The following is a 21,592-nucleotide window of genomic DNA, read 5'->3' as shown; positions in this document are numbered from 1 at the left end:
AAAAAATCATCAAAACAAGAAAGAATCCGTGTTCTAAATGAAATTGCGCATTACAAATGCATAATGTATGCATATTATTCAAGATCTTCAAACCTGACTTATATTCGAGACAAACACTATGAAGATCAGCTATGAGATATTTTGAAGTATATTCCCTAATTTTCCCAATGGCTTAACGCTGTTGCGGTGATCTTTTCAAGAGTAACAGATCCATCAAAATGTGAAATGGATCTGACCCTTGAAATGAATATTTTAAGCAGATTCAAGAATAAAGTTAAACAAGTTCCTGGAGATATTCTGGAGCAAGTACGTGACATTTAAAAATGAGAAGAAGAGTTTTCATCCTCTCCATGTGGTAGTTCTTACCGTCACCATGGTCACAGTACTGCGCCATAGTACGCGTGCGTCAGGCTGTGAGCTGACTCTTGGACTCGCCGATTTAGTTATGGGGTGAAGTGTGTCACATCAAAACATGGAGTTCTGTTGATGAAATAATGTATTCCTTGCCGTAAATAGTATTTTTAAGTAAACAATGTAGGTATTAGTGATATAAAACAAATGTTATCTGTCTTAATATCGTGTAATGGTATAAGCTAAAGCAATCGGTGAAAGATGTATTGTTATCTAACTTTCACCTCGTGATTATATTCGACCATCACACTCATAGGCAGTCGGTATTGGGCTATTCAAATTAAAATTCATACACCCCTATGGAAGACATGGCCTTAATCGCCCACACAGGGAGTGTGTATTTCAAATGGGACTATCTGAATGGGTGTCTCCGTTTGAAATATACATTATACAACCCCTTTATGAGAGATCAACTGGAATAGTTCAATTTCTATACTAAACTACTACTACAGATTTGTATAATTCTCAGGAAGAAGCTGATCACATAATTATTTTATTGTAGAAATATCATCCATTGATCCATAATTGGTTTAGTCATACCAAAGCCAAAACACATTAAACAAAAAGAAGATAAAAACATATTTTTGGGGATCGGAGGAGGGAGGCACCCGACTTTGGAAGTGACGGAGATTTTGCGGACACCAGTTTCATACTAGGGGTCTTTTGGTGAAAGGATCCTTGGGTGAGAAGGTAAAACAATGACTTGGGGAAGAAAGTTAACTAAAAAGTGGAGTCTTTAGACTGAGATTTTTTGGGGGTCAAAATATGAAAGTTGACAAATGTTTTATACAAAATTCAAAAAAGTTTGAAAATAATGATATTTCGCCATTTTGAGAAAAAACGGGGTCATTCGCTGAGAGATTGTTATTTGTTTTGAAATTAAAAGGGGATCATGGAGGGAGTTGAATAATGGGAGGTCGGTGTGGCCGTTCATTTACGTCACCCATTTTAGCCCCTCCCCTCCCTCCCTCCCCTCCCTCCCTCCCTCCCCGAAAAAGCCCCGAGATATAAAATAGAGATCCCAGCAGGTGGAGATTAATTTCTCTCTGTAAATGTCAATGTTGTATTACTTTTTCGTTATCGGAGCAAAAAAGCAATCTCCAGCAATCCATGCCCAATGATGTCCGTCATCCATGTCCATGTTGAGCTACAGTCAGTTTCGTTTGTTGGAAACTGGTCAGCATTGTTTGGTTTCAGTACCGAATATATACACGTGGAAAATGTGAATTAAATAATTTCAAGCTTCTCGTCTTTATCAAGTCCGAATCTTTCCTTGTTTTCGTCAAACAATGACGTCAGTGAATCCATGTATAGCTTATGAGTCTCGTTAATTTCCTCCTTTGTTGGATGAGGATTCATCTTCACTTTTATTGGTCGTCCAACTATAAATGAATTTAGTACAAACGATGTTATTAATTTCTCCATAGGCATAAATCCCGGGGGCTGGGGACAACCCCCCCCCCCTCATTTCCCATTTTTGCGCGCATTGGTACCATAAACTTAAGGTGCTAGATTTACTATCCTTCAAGATTTTTTCTAACCGCATCACATCCCCTTGTCATTTCAAATTGCTGTTTATTCATACAAAAAAAAAATCATCGGTTACACTGAAAATTTATTTATAATGATGAAAGAACTCTTCCAATCATTTCAAATTAAACGAAAAATTGATATTTGTCAAAATAAATAGTCATTTAATGTTATTTATTAATTTGTCATGTGGACTATTTATCAGGCAAGAAAATAATTTGCTATGCTGAATATAAATTCAAATTGCTATAAAAAGTTCTTTCATGACTTGTAAATAAATTTCCAATATAACATATTATTTCTTCCAAGACTGACCAGCCATTGAACTGTTTAAAAAGGCAAATTTTGAATACTTGCATTATACCCCTTTTGTAACAATTATTAATATTTACATAGTACACGTGGCATCCTGGGAATATGATTCTAATTGCAAATTTGATTTTACAATGTACAATGAAAATGTCAAAATATGGAAATATCGCAGCTAGCGATTGATACATACCTACAGTGTTGATTGGTCTCCTGTATGGAAGGATTCCCAAAGTATAATTAAATATTCCTCTTCCTTTGAACATGATGGGAGGATAGCCAATAACTTTATTCATTTTAACTTGAAGCCATCGTTTCCAGGAGCCTTTTGCCATTGTGTATTGGTCATATACATCAGTTTCACCGAAGGAATATACTGGAACCAGATGAGCCCTGAAATGAAACGGTGTGCATGATAATTAGGCGAATCCCATGTCACTAATTCTGCGGCAAAAATGTTAGTACAATCTTTTGTGAGTTAGAAGCCGGGGTTAGAAGAATGAATAAGTGAAAGAATAAAAACCCACTTTTATAAAGCATACAAGCATCTGTGATTTAGTAGTATTTAGTATGGTATTTTGTTATTTAGAAGGCTATGGAAGAGAAAACGCCCGCCTCTCATTGCGTGAGTCGGCCATACAGAAATCATGAAAGCAACCGAAGTCAAATATATCTGGCATACTTGTAACACTTATCAAGAACTGCATGACGATAACAGGTGGACGAAAAGACTCACATAATAGCAGAGTATTAAAGACAAAAAAAAGGTGTTGGAGAGATACCATCGCCACCTTCATGTGTACAATAGCTTGGGCATCAGTGGCAATTCCGGCAAGGAATAGAAGTAGCTGGAAAATACTGGAGGAGGACTTCACACCGCATTGGGAGAAACAGTGTGATTGTGCAGCATTTAGCACAAGCTTCTGTGATTTAGCAGCATTTAGCACAATCTTCTGTGATTTAGCAGCATTTAACACAATCTTCTGTGAGTTAGTAGCATTAAGCACAATCTTCTGTGAGTTCGCAGTATTTAGCACAATCTGCTGTGAGTTCGCAGCATTTTGCACAATCTTCTGTGAGTTCGCAGCATTTTGCACAATCTTCTGTGAGTTCGCAGCATTTTGCACAATCTTCTGTAATTTAGCAGTATTTAGCTTGGGCATCAGCGGCAAGGGACAGAGGTCAACGAAAATGCTGGAGGAGGGCTTCATACAGTCTGCAGTGGGTGAAACACCCTGATGAGTGAGTAAACACTTTCTTCTGTGATTTAGCAGCCTTTAGCACGAGCTTCTGTAATGTAACAGCATTAAGCACAATCTTCGTAGATAATGTTTCCAAAGAGATGAGAATATAGAGAGAGGGGTGCGACAGGGAGATACATTGTCACCAAAATATTTTCACAGCAGCACTGGAAGAGGTTTTGTAAAAGTTCACCCTAGACATGCTAGAGGGAAAAGGAATCAACATCGACGGGCTAACGAATCTAGGATTTACAGATGATGGGGCCCTAACAACAGCGCCTGTGAAGGATATTAGCATTTAACTAACATAATCTTCTGTAATTTAAACATAAACATAAACAATGCGATTTATAAAGCGCCTTTTACAAAAGTATAGGCAAAGCGCTAAAAGAGAGAATACAAGAAAGGAAAAGACCTATAGCCAAAATAACAAATTCTCGATCATGAGAGGATGTACCTTCTGCGTCAGTGTACTTTTCATAGAATAACACGATCGCGCGACCTGCATGACCGAACCTTGACCTTGCCTAGCAACAACCGTGTGATTGGTCAATTCTCAAAAGCTGTGTTTTGCGCCGTAAGCGCCGGTATTTGCGTAGTACGCTCGACGCAAATAGCTGTGCGTACCCAAGTTGGCTCTCATGATCGAGAATTAATTATTTTGGCTATAAACAGTGGGAAAGAGGTGAGTTTTAAGGAGATTCTTGAAAGTGGTAACATTTTCTTGACCTCGGACAGTGGTGGCCGGGTGGGTAACTCGCTGTTGAAAAAGGCGCGATCGCCAGCTTGTTTCTTGGAACGAGGCACTTCGATGTTTTGTGGGTCCGAGGTTGAAAAGAAGAGATGTAAACAGGTGAGAGTGTGTGAAATGCTTTGAATATCTGGAGAAGAATCTTGAACTGTATCCTTATTTGGGCAACAGGCAACCAGTGGAGAGAGTGGAGAAGGGGGGAGGCATGACTGCGACTCGGTTGCCTGAAGATAAGGCGGACAGATTTATTTTGGGAGACCTGAAGACGGTTTAGGTGTTTTTTATCAATACCATTGAAGAGTAAGTTACAGTAATCCAGTTTGGATAAAATGAGAGTGCGGACAATGTTATGCCAAGTGTCGGTTGAGATTTCGCAGCTGCCAGTTTATGGTACGAGACAAATTGGTAGTGTGATCTGCCATTGTCATGGAATAATCAAAAACAGCACACAGGTTACGGATGCTAGGGGAAGATGGATTTTCCTGATTACCAAGATGAAGGGTGAGATATTTAGCAGCATTTAGCACAATCTTCTGTGATTTAGCAGCATTTAGCACAATCTATTGTAAGTTAGCAGCATTTAGCACAATCTTCTGTGAGTTAGCAGCATTTAGCACAATCTTCTGTGAGTTAGCAGCATTTAGCACAATCTATTGTAAGTTAGCAGCATTTAGCACAATCTTCTGTGAGTTAGCAGCATTTAGCACAATCTATTGTAAGTTAGCAGCATTTAGCGCAATCTTCTGTGAGTTAGCAGCATTTAGCACAATCTATTGTAAGTTAGCAGCATTTAGCACAATCTTCAGTGAGTTAGCACAATCTTATGTAATGCGGTAATGCGAGAGCGGTGGCCTAGTAAAATACAGGCATTAACCTTAACCATTACCTTTGTAGTGTAACATCATTTAGCCATAGACCATATGATTCAGTACAATTGCCTTTAGCAACAATTCGCAAAATTTTCTATGACTTATTAGCAGCATTCAGCACAGTTGTATGTGAGGTAGCACAATCTTCTGTGATTTAGTAGCATTTAGCACAATCTTCTGTGATTTAGCAGCATTTAGCTCAATCTGCTGTGATTTAGCAGCACTTAACACAATCCTCTTTGAGTTAGCAGCATTTAGCACAATCTTCTGTGAGGTAGCAGCATTTAGCAAAATCTTCTGTGATTTAGCAGCATTTAGCACAATCTGCTGTGATTTGGCAGCATTTAGCACAATCTTCTCTGATTTAGCAACATTTAGCACAATCTTCTGTGATTTATCAGCATTTAGCACAATCTTCTGTGATCTAGCAGCATTTAGCAGCATTTAGCATAATCGTCTGTGAGTTAGCAGCATTTAGCATAATCTATTGTAAGTTAGCAGCATTTAGCACAATCTTCTGTGAGTTTCCTTTGTGATTTAGCAACAATTAGCAGAATGTTCTATGACTTATTAGCAGCATTCAGCACAGTTGCATGTGAGGTAGCACAATCTTCTGTGATTTAGGAGCATTTAGCACAATCTTCTGTGAGTTAGCAGCATTTAGCTCAATCTGCTGTGATTTAGCAGCACTTAACACAATCCTCTTTGAGTTAGCAGCATTTTGCACAATCTTCTGTGAGTTAGCAGCATTTAGCAAAATCTTCTGTGATTTAGCAGCATTTAGCACAATCTGCTGTGATTTAGCAGCATTTAGCTCAATCTGCTGTGATTTAGCAGCACTTAACACAATCCTCTTTGAGTTAGCAGCAGTTTGCACAATCTTCTGTGATTTAGCAGCATTTAGCACAATTTGCTGTGATTTAGCAGCATTTAGCACAATCTTCTCTGATATAGCAACATTTAGCACAATCTTCTGTGATTTATCAGCATTTAGCCAAATCTTCTGTGATCTAGCAGCATTTAGCACAATCTTCTCTGAGTTAGCAGCATTTAGCACAATCTTCTCTGAGTTAGCAGCATTTAGCACAATCTAGCAGCATTTAGCAAAATCTTTTGTGTAGCGATTTAGCAACATTTAGCAAAATCTTCTGTGATTTAGCGGCATAGTACAATATTTTGCGATTCTATTCTATAAATTATTCTGTTATACAAAGAATGCAAAGCGTAGTCATGACCAGATCTAGACTTCATGTCCTGTTTGCCTATCCGTTGGTACCAGATGTTGCAGCAAGTCACCAAATCATTGTCACTTGCCTTATTTTACCACAAGTCACAAGTCATGACTTGTTACAACACTGGCATGATATGAAATGTTACATCATATAACATTATTTCTACGAATTAAATTATACCCGTGCTGAATAGCTTTGCGCACAAATCCCTTCCGTCTGCTTAGATATACGCTATAGTGGTTGGGGTATGCTTCTAAAACTTCTACAGCTCCTCCAACAACAATAATAGCAGCCGTCCCAGATGCACTTTTCCCAAGTAAATGATCAAAGCTGTCACTACTTGCCGCACACAAACCTGAAGACGAAACAATGATATGTCAACATCATTATCTTATTCCATTATAAAATCAAATGAAAATGAAAATATTATGTACATAAATGACCTGGTGATCTCTTCAAAGCGGTTCACATGGCAGTTTTAACCATTAAACTAAAAACCTGCAAAGTACTTTTTAAAAGGGCATTTCGTGATCCACAGCCTCATCCCCCTACTTTTCTCAAAAAAAGTTGAGATTTTTATACCACTGGAAACCTCTGGCTACATAAGATTCCCTTATTTGAATAAATGTCAGGCAAAATGCCTTGATTCACGAATAAATGTAAACTTATACTATAGTTGCAATGGTTACCTGATATTTGACATAGCAAACCGAAGAGAAAGGAATTCAAAATTTCGACGACACCTTTACGAACAACGATTGTTACTCACAGGTGGAGCCACATAAAATTGACAATACCCAACATGGTATTAAGGGGGTATGAACGTTTGGACAGTATTTATTGTGGGGCTTTAGAGTACATCAGACATATCGAATTGCATTCTGAATACGAAGAATTTTGATTTTTTGAAATTCGCAATGTAATACACATTTTATGGCAAATCATTAAAAATTGATATTTTTGATATTTAACAGTACTCGAAGTAAACTTCATAAATCTGATGATTTCTACTTAAAGTGTATGTAGGTGGGATGAAAAGCCGACGATCAATTGAAAATTTTGACCTTTCGTAGTGAAGATATGGATTTTTTTTCCCAAAACACCAAAAGAAATTAGGTCTTTTTGGGAAAAAATCCATATCTTCAATATGAAAGGTCAACATTTTCAATAGATCGTCGGCTTTTCCTCCCAGCTACATACACTTTAAGACTATATCATTAAATTTATAAAATTTACTTCGAGGACTGTTATATCTCCAAAATGTGAAAAATATCAAATTTTAATAATTTGTCATAAAATTTGTATTATATCGTGAATTTCATAAAATGAAAATTATTTGATATCAGAAAGACATTCTTCGTATTCAGAATGCAATTCGATAGGTCTGATGTGCTCTCATGTCCCACAAAAATGCTGTCGAAACGCTCAAATCGCTCAAAACGCTCATTCCAGTTCCCTGAATCGTCATTAAAATGAAATGAGTGTTACCTGTCGATAGCATATATTCCCGTGCGAATGGATATTGAAAGAAGCCACTCAATGACAACAGGTGCGGTGTAATTCCTGGGAACAGTTGACTGAAGCCAGTAGCTTCTGTACAAAAGTTAACGAAGCCGCCACAGACAATAATACCATGGGGATGAAAGCCGAAAAGATACTTATGTTGTGGGTCCAAATCCTCTGTTTTATACAAACGTACAGGAAAATAACTGGAAAAGGAAATTGTTCAGATTTGCTATCATGTTATTGTTCGCTTCAAAAATCATGCTCTCACCCAATCAACCATTATGTTTTATATTTTACTCTCACCGAATTCCCTTAATATGAAAGTGTTAGCCCAACATCTATATCTATTTCATTTCTATTTTTTTCTGGATATGTGCGGGGGTACTGATGTGTGTGGGTGGATGGTGTAGGACTGTAGGCCCAGCAAACACAAAACGTTTTCGACATCATTCGCAAAAGGTTATAAAAAGGTTGTCAGAAAACGTTTAAATGTCGAGTTATATAAAGGGTATATTAACAGTATAAAATGTTTTCATAACATTAAAAATCATTTTCTGATAATCTAATGGCCAGCACACACAAAATGTTTTACAGAAAACGTTAAAATGATAAAATATTTGGCAAGAAATGTTTGCAAAAATAGTTTACAATTACATTTTGTAATGGCTCGAACCCGTGAAGTGGTGCAAATCGAGAACCGTTACCCCCTCCCTCCAGGAAAGATGAAGGAGAAGTAAAGCAATGTGAGTCAGGAAAGGAGACAATATTTATCTGTCAGCTTATTTCTTACTTAGCCATGTGTTTCCAAATCTGTAAACGTCTGAACCAGTCCCATGATCGACCTCCTGTGTGTGGTGTGTGTCTATCATATATCATTATTACATACACAAATATTGATAGCCAATAATAGTCTGTAAATAGTAGAAGTATGCTCAGGATTACAGATCCCATTCCAAAATAGAAGAAAGACAAAAACCATTGCACCACAGCGAATGTTTCAGCACGTCGATGATATGGAACATTGATTGGCGCAATCTCTACACCTATTATTGGTATTTTGTGGCCACTGTATAGAAAAAAAAGGAGAACAATATACATTGAGTCCAATTATAATCAGGTACGTAATTATAATTACGAAACAAATGGTAATCATGTAGTAATATACGTTGTACCTGCCTTAAAAGTTTTATTTTAACATGACAAGTAAAAGAAAATAGACGAACCCTTTACAAGTACAATTTCATAGTAAGAAAAAACTAGTCTAACCATTTACCTTCCTTCTCCCGAAGTTAGAGATGACGACGACATTTTAAGAGAGTGTGCACTATGAAGTAGTTGATATCAACGGACCAAAGACTGAAACCAATACAAATTCAATTAGTACACAATGACAACATGGAGAGCTATCCATGTAAATACAACTCTGTTCCGTGATCTAGACCAAATCCTCCCATTTATTTTGCAATATACTTATATTATTGCAATGCTTACTATTTGTTTTCAAATATTACTATTTGAATAACGATTCTGGTATAAAATGCAAAATGATGACCTTTGAAATGGTTTACTTGTACGGTCAACACAGTCCAGATTGATAAGGGACGCACCATTAGATATCAAGGGGCTGGATAATTTTGGAAAAAAATTGCTCCACATCAGACCAGAAAGAGAAATTCATGTTAATGGTGGAAGAAAATTGGTCATAGTTAATGAAGGAATATTAACATCATGTTTCACTAATTCAGCTTTAAATTGCACATTTCACGCTCTACGGATGGATGGATGTGAGTTTTTTCATGTGAAATGAGTTCGGGCATGAGAGTGTTTTAAAGAAAATCATACTGCAGTTACTGTCCGTTTTCCTATACACAATACACAGTGCTCTCACCATTGACGCGTGACCTCTACAAATATTGTATGTTAGAAGTATAGGATATTGCCTAGTTAACTTCACTGTGCGAAAAATAACCGGCCAATATTTAAAGTATTCTCTGAAATTCTAGAAAATATTGTTTTGTAACATGTCCTAAATTTTTAGCTAATTTAGGTGTTTGGAAATATTCGCACTTTGGTGTTTTAGTGTATATTATAGGTAATAGGACATTGCCTAGTTAGCGTAACTGTGTGAAAAATAACCGGCCAATATTTAAAGTATTCTCTGAAATTCTAGAAAATATAGTTTTGTAACATGTCCTAAATTTGTACCTAATTTAGGAGTTTGGAAATATTCGCACTTTTGTGTTTTAGGAAGGATATGTAAACGACATATAACACCAACAAATATGAAGAAATTATTTCCAAACCGTGTTAAGTCAACAACCATCATGGATATGTTTCTCATTTTCAAGAATGCTGGTTAACAATAAGCAGACTATTGTCTCATTTCGTGAACAAAGGCCCGCATAGTATTGTTACCTTGTGTTTGCTTTATAATCGGATACCCAACTGAAACTATAATACCAGTTCATTGCAATACCGCACAGGTAAAACAGAAACATGTGTAGTGTGGATTTAACCAGAGAAGATCTGATTTAATCAGTTGAGCTGTTTTCAATGAGTGTTATCTTGGTTTAATAGCTTTTAATGCGGTTTAAGTCCTGCAAAGGTCGTGGTGAATTCTACTGTACATAGACATTACTGCATCATGTGACCCTTAGACATGGATCTCGGCACGCAAGTGCTACAAAACGTAACAATGGTAAAAACCTAAACAAGCTCAAACTATAAATTAGCCCCATTAAGAAATATCTTAGGTGGGCCCCGTGGGCGGGCCTCGGCAATTCAAAGAGTTTCCAAAACAACAGGAAGCAAAAGGAATTATTTCCTTTATTTGGCTATATCTCAAAATCAAGATTTCCGAGTCCCGACTGATTTTGCTTGATCGCATCTTACCAAAATGTGCAAGAGAATTTCAAAAATTTGAAATCGATCAGCCATAACAAGTGAACAATGGAGAGCACAATGGGTTTTCCCATGCCTTGCAGTAAAAAAGACTAGTGTTGCTCTTCATGGTACCACTTTTCTGCTCATCATGTGGCTAAACTTTTTCATACAGGGTGTTCCAGAAAAAATTACCGGGCGAATGAATTTGGATGTAAGTCAAGAAATAGACAGCAGAATCCAAAAATCTAAAAATCAGCGTGTAGCCCATCTTATTTTAAAAGATATATGTTAAGGGGGTACTACACCCATGTGGTTAATTTGTGACTATTTTTGCATTTTTCTCTAATAATAATTACACACTGGTAACAAAAGTTATGTATATTATTGGGGCAAGGAATCCAATTATTGCACTGAAATTTCAGTGACTCAAGACAAGCGGTTCAGTATATATGATAGGAAATGAGGTACATCCTAGTAGTACCTTATTTCTGATCATAAATAACAAACTGCTTGTCTTGGGTCACTGAAATTCCAGTGTAGTAATTGGATTCCTTGCCCCTATAATATGCATAACTTTTGTTACCACTGTGTTATTAGTTTTTGAGAAAAATGCAAAAATAGACACAAATTTATCGAGGGGTGTAGTACCCCCTTAATTTCAATCGAATCAGTTGACTGATTGCGAAAAAATGAGCGATTACATAACGCATGCCTCAATTCACTTCATTCCAAGTATGAAAGAAAGATCATTCAACACAATGCTCTGACACAATGCGCACTAGTGGTTAACACTGTCATTGTGCTTTATATTTTGTTCGGTGAAATCCTTTTCGTTCTTTTTAAACAATCTGTTTCTTTCAAAACGTCCAATTAGGTTTTGTTCAAATTTGAAAACCTGCACGATATTGAAAATGAAAGCTTGCATCTAAGATGATGCTCGGTACTTGTAAATATCTTTTTTTCGTTAATGTTGATATAAATGTTGCATAAAGAATTATTGTAAAAAGAATTCCGGCTGGTTTAAAAAAATTCTCCCACACATTAATGTTTTTGGAATATTTCCAAGAAATTGTAATGCAAAACATTAATGTTGCATATATCAAAAAACACACGTAAAACTGTAAGCACTTGATTATTGTCATTCTTGGCTCAAATGTTCTTTGGAAAGTTAAAATATAACATATTTGCACAATCTAAAGAATTAAAGTTGGAAAGCTTCCAATTGCAGAAATCAAAGTTTTCTCGGACAAACTGTTATTTTTCTTCAGTGAAAGCATGAAAAACATAACACCGTCATATTATAAAATAGATAATGTGGACTAAAGTTAATGAGATACACAAACTTTAGAAAGCGGTGAGCGAGTATGAAAAAGCGCCTGTTGATCAAACTTGGAATGAACTGCATTGATGCGCGCTTTATTTAATCCTTAATTTCTTCGCAACTAGTCAACCGAATCAAATAAAATGTTCGTATGTGATGCACAATAAAATACGCTATGCGTTACATTTTTAATTTTTTGATTCCAATGTCTATTTCTCGACTTACGTTCAATTTTATTCACTCTGTAATTTTTTCTGGGACACCCTGTATTAGTACAGGGTGCAATGGGTTTGCGATTTTCTTTTGATACATGAGTGGAACCAATGTTTTTTGGCATCCTTAAACCTGAAAGGATACAAATTTGATTGGTTCCATTTTTTCTATGCCCCCTGTGGTTCCCACGAGGGGTCGAAGGTCACAGTGGGGCCAAAATCTAAATTTTAAAGATAGTCCCGTCATGTTGTAACTTTATGTATCTCAAATTGTTTTTCTTACCATAGGGATTTAAAAAAAGTCGATTGCCATATTTTTCTCGATGCTTAATCCAGGCGTTATAAGGTCGAATAGGCCAAAATGTCAAAACTTTCATCAGAAGTCAAAATTTGAAAATGGTCCGATTTCATCAAAACTAGTGTCAACTACTCCCCTTAAAGTCATAATGTACGATCTTATAATATGAATTTAGAACTCCCCGTGTTAATTGAATGGAGATTTGACCGAAAATATTGAGCTATATTGGTAACGGACCGCTCCGTTCTGAAGGATGCCACAAAAAAAACGGTACAAGCTACATTTAAACTATTCTAAATAGGTTCTAGAAAATATAGTTTTGTAACATGTCCTAAATTTTTAGCTAATTTAGATGTTTGGAGAGGGTCGCACTTTTGTGTTTTAGGAAGGATATGTAAACGACAGATAACACCAAAAATATGAAGAAATTATTTCCAAACCGTGTTAAGTCAACAATCATTATGTTGCTCATTTTGAAGAATGCTGGTTAACAAAAACAGGTCTTTGTCTCATTTCGTGAACAAAGGTACACATACCATTGTTTCCTTTCGTTTCCTTTATAATCGGTTACCCAACTGAAGCTATAATACCAGCTTTATTGCGATGTCGCACATGTAAAACAGACACTTGTGCACAACCAGAGAAGATCTGATTTAATCAGTTGAGCTGCTTCAATGAGTGTTATCTTGGTTTAATAGCTTTTAATGGGGTTTAAGTCCTGCAAAGGTCGAGATGAATTCTACTGTAGACATGACTGCATCATGTATAGTCTTAACATGCATGATTTCATGTGAACTACACGTAAATATCTCAAAAAAGTAACTAACCCCCTTAAATAATGGCCATTATTCAAAAACGGGCTATTGTATTACAAATCCGTAAAATGTGTTGGAAGCAGAATTTATTTCTGCGCATTTTGACAACTCATTTGATACGATAGCCCAGGAAACAATAAAACACTGGTCAATTTAATGTAGTGATGTCCAGATTTGAAAATTGCACTTAACAATATATACAAAAACTCAGATATCATTACACAAGATTTCCTTTCATATGATTATACTGAATTCAAATCAATATATTTTACTGCAACTTTCAAATCTTGTGTTACATTGATTTAAATGTACGTCAATATTTAGAAAATTGCTACAAATGAGGTGTCAAAATGCGCAGAAATAAATTCTGCTTCCAATGCATTTTACAGATTTGTAATACTATAGCCCGGTTTTGAATAATGGTAATTATTTAAGGGGGTTAGTTACTTTTTTGAGATGTTTACATAAAATATATGTAGGGCTACGACATAAAATAAAGTCTAAAAGATTATTTTAAATACTTGAAAATGATAAACAGAATGTATTTGTTCTGAGGCCAGTCAGCGAGGTTCGCCACATCCAGGTCGTGCTATCAGCTGATCAAAGGTTAAGGGTGCAATGTGTGTCTGTCGCATGCGTGTCTGAATGTGGTAAGCTTGGTAATACTAGGGTCTGGTGAATATTCGATTTCTATTGTTGTTCATATTGTTAGAATTGGAATACATCGTTTGTGTACATCTTTTATTTCATGCATATACATTTATGTTTGTAGTTCACATGACATCATGAATGCTATAAATACTTTTGACGGATACTTTTGAATGTTTTCCTTTCAGTGCAATATCGGTGTAGTAGGCCTGTACGTGTATATCATCACATCATAATCCGTTATGATACAGGCTAATGCGTGAATCATAGAATGTTTGCATAATCCGCGGTTGTATTTCGTTTATTACTAGTACTAGACCTACACTACTTCAATCCATTTATCGGGGCGAGCTGTACAACAGTTTTATCAGCAATACAATGACGGAAGAAGTACAACAAACTCTATCAAGGTAAAAATGTTGCAATTATATTATTAAAGTCAATTAAGCCTATTCTAGCTCGAGTCTATGTCGAGATACTCTATATTTGAACATGAAGGTAGAGCTGAAATTACATGTGTCAGATTTACATTTACAATCTGACATTTTCTTACTACTTATTCCAGACTTTCAGCCTTGCCAAAGAGACCAAATCACGGCATGATATACATTTCTTCTGATCTGTGTATTTATACCCCAGATTGAATCTTCACTATTAGGCTAATCGCGGCCTATACACGCTCAAAACAAGTGTTCATATTTTTAACGCTTCAAGTTTTCAACGCGTTATGAGTTTGATATTAAAATGTTTTCTAAAATTTATAATGCATTACCTGTACAAATAGAAGTCTTTGGGCTTGATTGTCACAGCTTACAAACAACACCCGAAAACGAATGGTTTTGGCCCTTATATCCAAAAATTCAAACCTACTCAAACGTTAAGACATTTTGATTTTTTGGGGGGATTGGGAGTAGTGTACGTTATATACCGTTATTGGTATATTATCCCCACGTGCAGTGTTAAAGAAAATCTATTTATCTAATAAAATAGATAAAATAATTATATTATATTATATTATATTATATTATATTATATTATATTATATTATATTATATTATCGTGTTAAATGCATATTATGCTGATCACACGCACTTGTTAGAGTGCAATCTGCTTGTAGTGCAGGGCGATCTATGATTATAATCATCTATATGATTGCTATGGTAGCTAATCCGATTATTACATCACTTCTACGGCGAATACAACACTCCCAAGGCTGGAGCCAGGCATATTCGCTGTAGAAGTGACGTAATAATCGGATTAACTACCATATGAATAGATGAATACAATTCTTGAATAGATCGCCCTGCACTACAAGCAGGTTGCACTCATCACCTGTGTACCGATATCTGTAATCACGGATTGAATACAATACCGCTCTTTTCAAAGCTAAAAGATACTAATCTTACAGGTGCAATAGTGATTAGCATTTCTTTGACGTATATGGTTCAATGCATAGGTACCTCGTGAACGTTGTAGTGTAGGGCGATCTATTCAGAAGTTACGTAATTAATCGGATTAATTACCATAGCAATCAATAGGTGAAAACAATTTTGAACATATATCGTGTTTACATTTTTATAAGGGGTATTTCAAAAATCTTTTAATCATGAAATTTTAGGAATTACTTATATTATTTGGCGAAATTAAATTTAAAACATATGTAAATAGCGCCCTCAATTTGGACACAAATATACAGTTTATAGAATAAAAATGCCACAAAAAAGCAGAAAAGATAAATAAGTTGAAAAATAAATGAAAATCTATGTTAAAAAAAAGAGCAGGAAATATATGTACATATTAGTGTGATAGTTAATTGTTAGTATTGTCCAGGTCTTAACTTGAACATTATATAATGTTGTGTTTGAAATTTTAATAAATGATAAAATCAAACAACCGTGCGTCACTTCTACAACGAATAGGGTAATGTGCATGGAGCTATTATAACATGTAGAAGCGTCGATGTACAGTTACTTACCACTCACCTTAATTTAGGCGCCTCATTTAAATAAATTGAATAGAGTTGACAAATAGTTCCACTTTTCAGGGAAAGTGTAGAAATGTACCTAAGAAGGTCAAAATAGATGGACAAAGGGACCACTTAAACAACGGCAGTTTTTAGGCGGATTAAGTCCGCATTTTGCATGTAAGCGAAATTATTTAGGGGAATACACCACAAAATTATGGTTACAGGCCAAAACAGTTGATAAACACGTTTACAAAAAAGAAGAAACGGCAACAAACCAATTTTAAACGTGCTTAATTACCCGTACCCGTGCCTTATACAGCCATGGTAAAGCAACCTGTTTAAGGTTATTAATTATTTTAAACTGTTGTGATTTGGTAGTTCACAACATCTTACGAATGGTAGTGGGCTTTGGCAAAAACTGTATTGCTCAATTCATAGCGAGTGTGTAGAAGAATTAAAATATCACAGATATACTTTTATAGGTGCTGCGGTTCTTGAGTTACGTTGTAAAGAGGGCTGAAACAACAAAACTTTTGAAAAACGTACATAACTAATTAACAACAATAAATTAAGCAAGTTTGCAAAGTATATGATTTGCAGAATGAACTTTTGCAAAACATCAAGGTGTTATTTTTCAATAATATATTGATCTAGATAATGAAAATCGATTTTTAGGTTGCTTCGACCAACAATACCTCGTCTACCCTTAACGTCATTTCGTGAGGAAACACTATTTTGCTAAAGGACCACGACAAAACGAGATAGCAATTGATATTTTTGCCAATATGAGTTTATGCCACTCAGCCACTGGCTTCAAGCAGTTGGTATCGGCCTATGACATCTTTTTAAAAAACCAAAAATTTAAAAGCCCTAAAATTCATACCTGCGTTGACATCGGTGTGCAATACTACATTAGGACAGTGGTAACTCAAAATGTATGCTGTACCCTTTAGTCGTGGTGGGGCAATAATGTCGATAAAAAGTAGACCTGAGCGCAAGAAGACTGTAAGTCCACTTTTGACGAAATTGAGTTACAGGTGGTTTTGAAGTTATTGGGTGAAGACAAAAATGTTGACAATTTGTTTTTACATTTGGCGCCCTCCCCAAAGGGGTCACGTGAGGGGTCAGGAGGGGTCAAAAATGAAAAATTGTCCAATGTCGTCAAGAGACATGTCAAATTACTCGTCTCATCACAACGATTACGAAAATATATAGTTAATCATACATTTTGAGCTCAGTTAATAAGTTAGAGGGTCACTTCCGGTTACAGGTTTACTGAGGTCAAATTTTAAAACAACCTTCAAATTCAACAAACAAGGTGTCAAATTGCTCGTCTTTGCACATAGATTACCATTATGGTTAAATATTTCCAACATCTGCATTCAGTTTTGAGTTATAAGCTTTCGTTTCAATCCGAGCGCAAGAAAACCGTAAGTCCAAAAATGATAAATCGATCAATATCGATCAATATTACAGATATTTACTTGGTTGATATTCAAAATGATTCTAATTGCCTATACCCATGTACCTGAGAAATATCAATATTATGGCTTTTTTGGTTTCTAAATTATCTTATTTCAACAAGTTTAAACGATCATATCTCAAAATTCCAAATATGGACTTCCGGTCTTCTTGCGCTCAAGTCTTCATATACAAACCGCTACAGACGGATGTCAACAAATAATTTTTGGTATAACTGTTTTCTCTATACTTACAGTCATGAAGGTACTAGACGCAGTCACAAGGTGCCTGGTCTTGGTGTCGAAATCGCCCCATTCCGTATTCCATTCCATCGCCGTCTGGAGACTTTCGCAGTTCTACAATGGGCTCTAACATTTTTAATAGGAGGGTTTGGACTGACCTTCTTCACATTGTATCTTCTGTTCACTTCATATTACTGGGTGTCTTTCCTAGTCTACACTTGGATAATCGTTGATCGCTGGACTCCAAGTCAAGGCGGAAGAGGCTTTAGCTGGCCCCGTCGATGGAAGATTTGGGAACATATGCGGAATTTCTTCCTATTGAACTCCATAAAACAGCCGATCTAGATCCAAATCAGAATTATATAATCGCCTATCATCCTCACGGGATCATGGTGATGGGTGCCTTCATACATTTTGGAACTGAGGCAACTGGTTTTAGCAAGCTATTTCCTGGAATCAAGACCTCATTGTTGATACTGCGTGGTTGGTTCTATTTCCCGTTCTTGAGAGATTACGTGATGCTTGCAGGTAATCCCGGGGGGTTCTTCGAAAAAAATTTACGGGGATGTGCCACGCAGACTTTCGGATGCTGACTTTCTCTATACCTACTTTTTGCTGATTTTGCCACACATCAGTATACCAATTTTCCACAAAAAACACCCAAATTTGCCCTAATTGGGCGCTTTTAGGGGCACTTTTGCCCAAATGCGCCCAATTGGGCGCATTGGTCTCCACTGAAAACCCACCCATTGATATACCAAAATATTGCTGAAAAGGTACCCCAAAACCGTGGCACATCCCCGTATACCTTCAACCAGGGAGAACCCCCTCCGGGCAGGTAATATTGTATTTACAAAAAAAGTCATGTGGGCAACTGGGGTCTTCTGGTTATTAAGGTCAAAATTGGTCTAAACGTTAATTTCGCAAAGTTGGAAAGTCTGTTTCAAACAGTTTTTTCAAGACCATCTTTCTAAGAGTATTTGGTGAAACAATGAATGAAAAAAGAATTTGAATTACAAATGCGTTTTAAGTCAAATGGTCTAAATTGAATACCTAAGTGGAGAAAAGGCCGAACTCCACCAAAAGAGGTTTTTGAGAAATACACAAAAAAGTGAATAATTATTATTTTTAGTTTTCCAAGTAGAATCTTTAAATCTTTAGGGGACCTTCAATATACTTAGTATATGAACCTGCATTTATTCATCCATGTGATATGAAACATTCCGTTACCATGGCAACGCCAGAGGTCTTTGTTCGTGCTGGAGTTGGGCCCTTCTTCCACCAAGATAACTGAAAATGTTCGTTCTTTTAGCCAAAGTATTATAAAAAATCTGCCTTTAAAGGGCATTCTTGCGTTAGAAAATAGCTGATCATTTTCAACATTGACATAATTATTTTACAGGAATATGTGATAGCAGTAAGGACAGTATCGATTATCTACTATCTAAAAGCGGAGTTGGCAATGCAGTTTGCTTAGCGATAGGCGGTGCACGGGAAGCACTGGATACGGAGCCAGGAAAACACCGGGTTCTTCTGAATCGTCGAAAGGGATTCATTAAAAAGGCCATGGAACATGGGTAGGTACACTAACACCACGGAGCGTGCGCACTGATGATAAGATGTACTTAAACAAGTTTATCAATACTGTAGTAGGCCTATTCCATAATTTAATTATGTATTTCTTCTACAAGTACAGTCTAGTTGAACCAATAATGTTCTTAATAGGGAATAGAACACCCACTAATTTTGGTTTGAATTTAATACACGAAATAGAAAGGACCAAAGTTGCCCCATTGATAAGGTAGAAGATCTCATATATTTCATGCTTCGGTATGTTGACACCTGCAGCAGATACCAAAGAATGAAATGTATTTGAAATTTGAAAGGAAAACAAAGAATATGTATGGCTGCTTGGTGTTCATACTTAAAACATTCATATGTGATCAAGAAAGTCAATAAATAAACCTCTTTGTCGTTATTTTCCTTCTTTATGAATTTGCTACCCAGGGTAAGCGTTATCCCTGTGTATTCATTTGGCGAAAGTGACGTATATGATTCCACCCGCAATGTACCAGGATCGAAGATGCGGAAACTGCAAGATTTCATCATGAAGTTTACAGGCTTCGCACCGGCAATGTTCCATGGTCGAGGTATCTTTAACTATACAATGGGAATTATACCATATAGGAGACATATCAACACTGTTGGTAAGTATTGTTTCCAGTGTCTAACATATCTGATGTGTGTATTTGTCTATAACCTTGTTAAAAGTTTTTTAAAAGTTAAATCCTTCCCAAGCCTTTCGGCCCATTGGGCGGCGCCTATCCCCGTTTCATAACCCTAGGCCACATGTCTGCAAGCAGAAAAGCTACAGAAGGGGGTTAGTCCACTGGTAGCCATGTGTTTATCTTTCCCTACTCCATTCTTTCAATGCCGAACGCCTGGCAAGAAGGCAGTAGGTACCATTTTTTTAAAGCCTTTGGTATGGCCCGGCCGGGATTCGAACCCGCGACCTCCCGATCGTGAGGCGGACGCTCTAACCACTAGGCCACCACGCCTAGAGTCACTAGTAATTCACTAGTAACCTTGAGGCACAAACCGGCTATCGAACCTTTATTATGCCTCGGAAGAACTCAATTTGCTCCCTTCCGTACGTTTCTTGTTTTATGACTGGTTGCAATTTCAAAAGATATTCATGACCAAGTTCAACCCTTCTTGATCCTGTTTTGGTATATTGTTTCTTTGTTGCAGTTGGTAAGCCTATTCCAGTGGTCAAGAACCCTAACCCAACCAGGACAGAAGTGGAAGATATGCATAGCATTTACGTCGATGCTTTAAAGGCACTTTTTGATGAACACAAGACCAAATATGGCATCTCGGAGGGTACCTCATTAGAAATTATCTGAATAGTTACAGTAAAACATGTTAAATTTCAATGCCATTACACAGATTTTGGTTTGATTAATATAAATTATTCTGTTTTAATTGCATGTACACATATGACACTGCAAATGAATAACACAATAGTTGGGTCAAACATTAAATGTCTGAAATCATTATCAAGTTTGGTTAAACTGTAAAGAGCATCAATTGGTTTATGGTGTTATGCCAATTTTAACCAAACATTATTCAATATCGCTTAATAATTTAGACTGTATCAGACACAACGTTGGGCATAGTGAATTTGTAACGAAACTGTGCAATGTAATTATTGAACACCAATATAGGGGATTGTCTCAAGAAACCGTCCCTTCGGAACAAAGAACACTTATCATTATATTCGTCTTAAGGAATCGGATAGCAACGTTTGCACAGTATTTTTTTGGGACCCGAGAGAACATCAGACACACCAAATTGGTCTGAATACGAGGAATGTCCTTCTGATATCAAATAATTTTGATTTTATTGAAATTCACAATATAATACAAATTTTACAAAATGATTAAAAATTGGTATTTAACATTCCTCGAAGTAAACACGAATCTTTGTTCACTATTTTCAAATCTGAAATGAGGCAAACACTCTGAAGTGTGCTTTACTTAGCTTCCATAGAACAATGAAAACTATAGAACCAGCATCTTAATCAAGATAATCCACGATATAAGTAACTTAACGATTATTACGTGTGGAAACAATTTGTGTTGTGTTTAAATCTTTGTTTAATGTCAGGGAACACAATAATATAAATTTCGCAAGGCTGAATATTATTATGTTTGTCAACCATTTTATTGCTTGTATAACTACATGTGTACAAATTCTACCTTAATATCAACGACGTTCATATAATTAGTGTGCAATGTAACCCCAGTACTACGTCGAAGGGGGGATGTACCAACACCTCCTAATGGTATTCATCAGGCATTAAAAAAACGCTTGTGTTTACAGCCAAACTACTCG

General features: G+C 36.4%; 2 protein-coding genes and 1 non-coding gene across 3 annotated transcripts; 1 reads left to right on the top strand and 2 right to left on the bottom strand.

The window, feature by feature from the left end:
- Nucleotides 1-1,454: 1,454 nt before the first annotated feature.
- Nucleotides 1,455-9,157, bottom strand: LOC140154628 (2-acylglycerol O-acyltransferase 2-A-like). The gene is made up of 6 exons (XM_072177196.1): nucleotides 9,123-9,157; nucleotides 8,640-8,915; nucleotides 7,832-8,052; nucleotides 6,524-6,698; nucleotides 2,444-2,643; nucleotides 1,455-1,793 (listed from the first exon to the last, which is right to left on the bottom strand). The coding sequence occupies exons 1-6, from the start codon at nucleotides 9,155-9,157 to the stop codon at nucleotides 1,639-1,641; spliced, it is 1,062 nt and encodes a 353-aa protein (XP_072033297.1). The 3' UTR covers nucleotides 1,455-1,638.
- An 8,722-nt stretch (nucleotides 9,158-17,879) lies between these two features.
- LOC140155687 (2-acylglycerol O-acyltransferase 2-A-like) lies at nucleotides 17,880-21,403 on the top strand. Its single transcript, XM_072178615.1, has 4 exons — nucleotides 17,880-18,223; nucleotides 19,098-19,272; nucleotides 19,703-19,902; nucleotides 20,447-21,403. Exons 1-4 carry the CDS (start codon nucleotides 17,977-17,979, stop codon nucleotides 20,599-20,601), a joined length of 777 nt encoding a protein of 258 aa, XP_072034716.1. The 5' UTR covers nucleotides 17,880-17,976; the 3' UTR covers nucleotides 20,602-21,403.
- On the bottom strand, nucleotides 20,181-20,253 carry Trnav-cac (transfer RNA valine (anticodon CAC)). Its single transcript has one exon. It is a non-coding gene; the product is annotated as a tRNA-Val (tRNA).
- Nucleotides 21,404-21,592: the final 189 nt, after the last annotated feature.

Source organism: Amphiura filiformis, chromosome 6 (assembly GCF_039555335.1).
Source record: "Amphiura filiformis chromosome 6, Afil_fr2py, whole genome shotgun sequence".
In the NCBI taxonomy this organism is placed as follows: Eukaryota; Metazoa; Echinodermata; class Ophiuroidea; order Amphilepidida; family Amphiuridae; genus Amphiura; species Amphiura filiformis.
Note: the sequence above shows the minus strand (reverse complement) of the source record. Positions and strands in the feature narration are given on the sequence as shown.

Coding starts and splice junctions, on each gene's coding strand:
- LOC140154628 (XM_072177196.1), bottom strand. CDS start 9,157: ATGTCGTCGTCATCTCTAACTTCGGGAGAAGGAAG. Junction 8,053..8,639: donor ATTTGGAAACACATGGCTAA/GTAAGAAATAAG, acceptor TTCCTTTTCCAG/TTATTTTCCTGTACGTTTGT. Junction 2,644..6,523: donor CGCAAAGCTATTCAGCACGG/GTATAATTTAAT, acceptor GTTTCATTTCAG/GGCTCATCTGGTTCCAGTAT.
- LOC140155687 (XM_072178615.1), top strand. CDS start 17,977: ATGGAAGATTTGGGAACATATGCGGAATTTCTTCCTATTGAACTCCAT. Junction 18,224..19,097: donor AGATTACGTGATGCTTGCAG/GTAATCCCGGGG, acceptor ATTATTTTACAG/GAATATGTGATAGCAGTAAG. Junction 19,273..19,702: donor AAAAAGGCCATGGAACATGG/GTAGGTACACTA, acceptor TTTGCTACCCAG/GGTAAGCGTTATCCCTGTGT.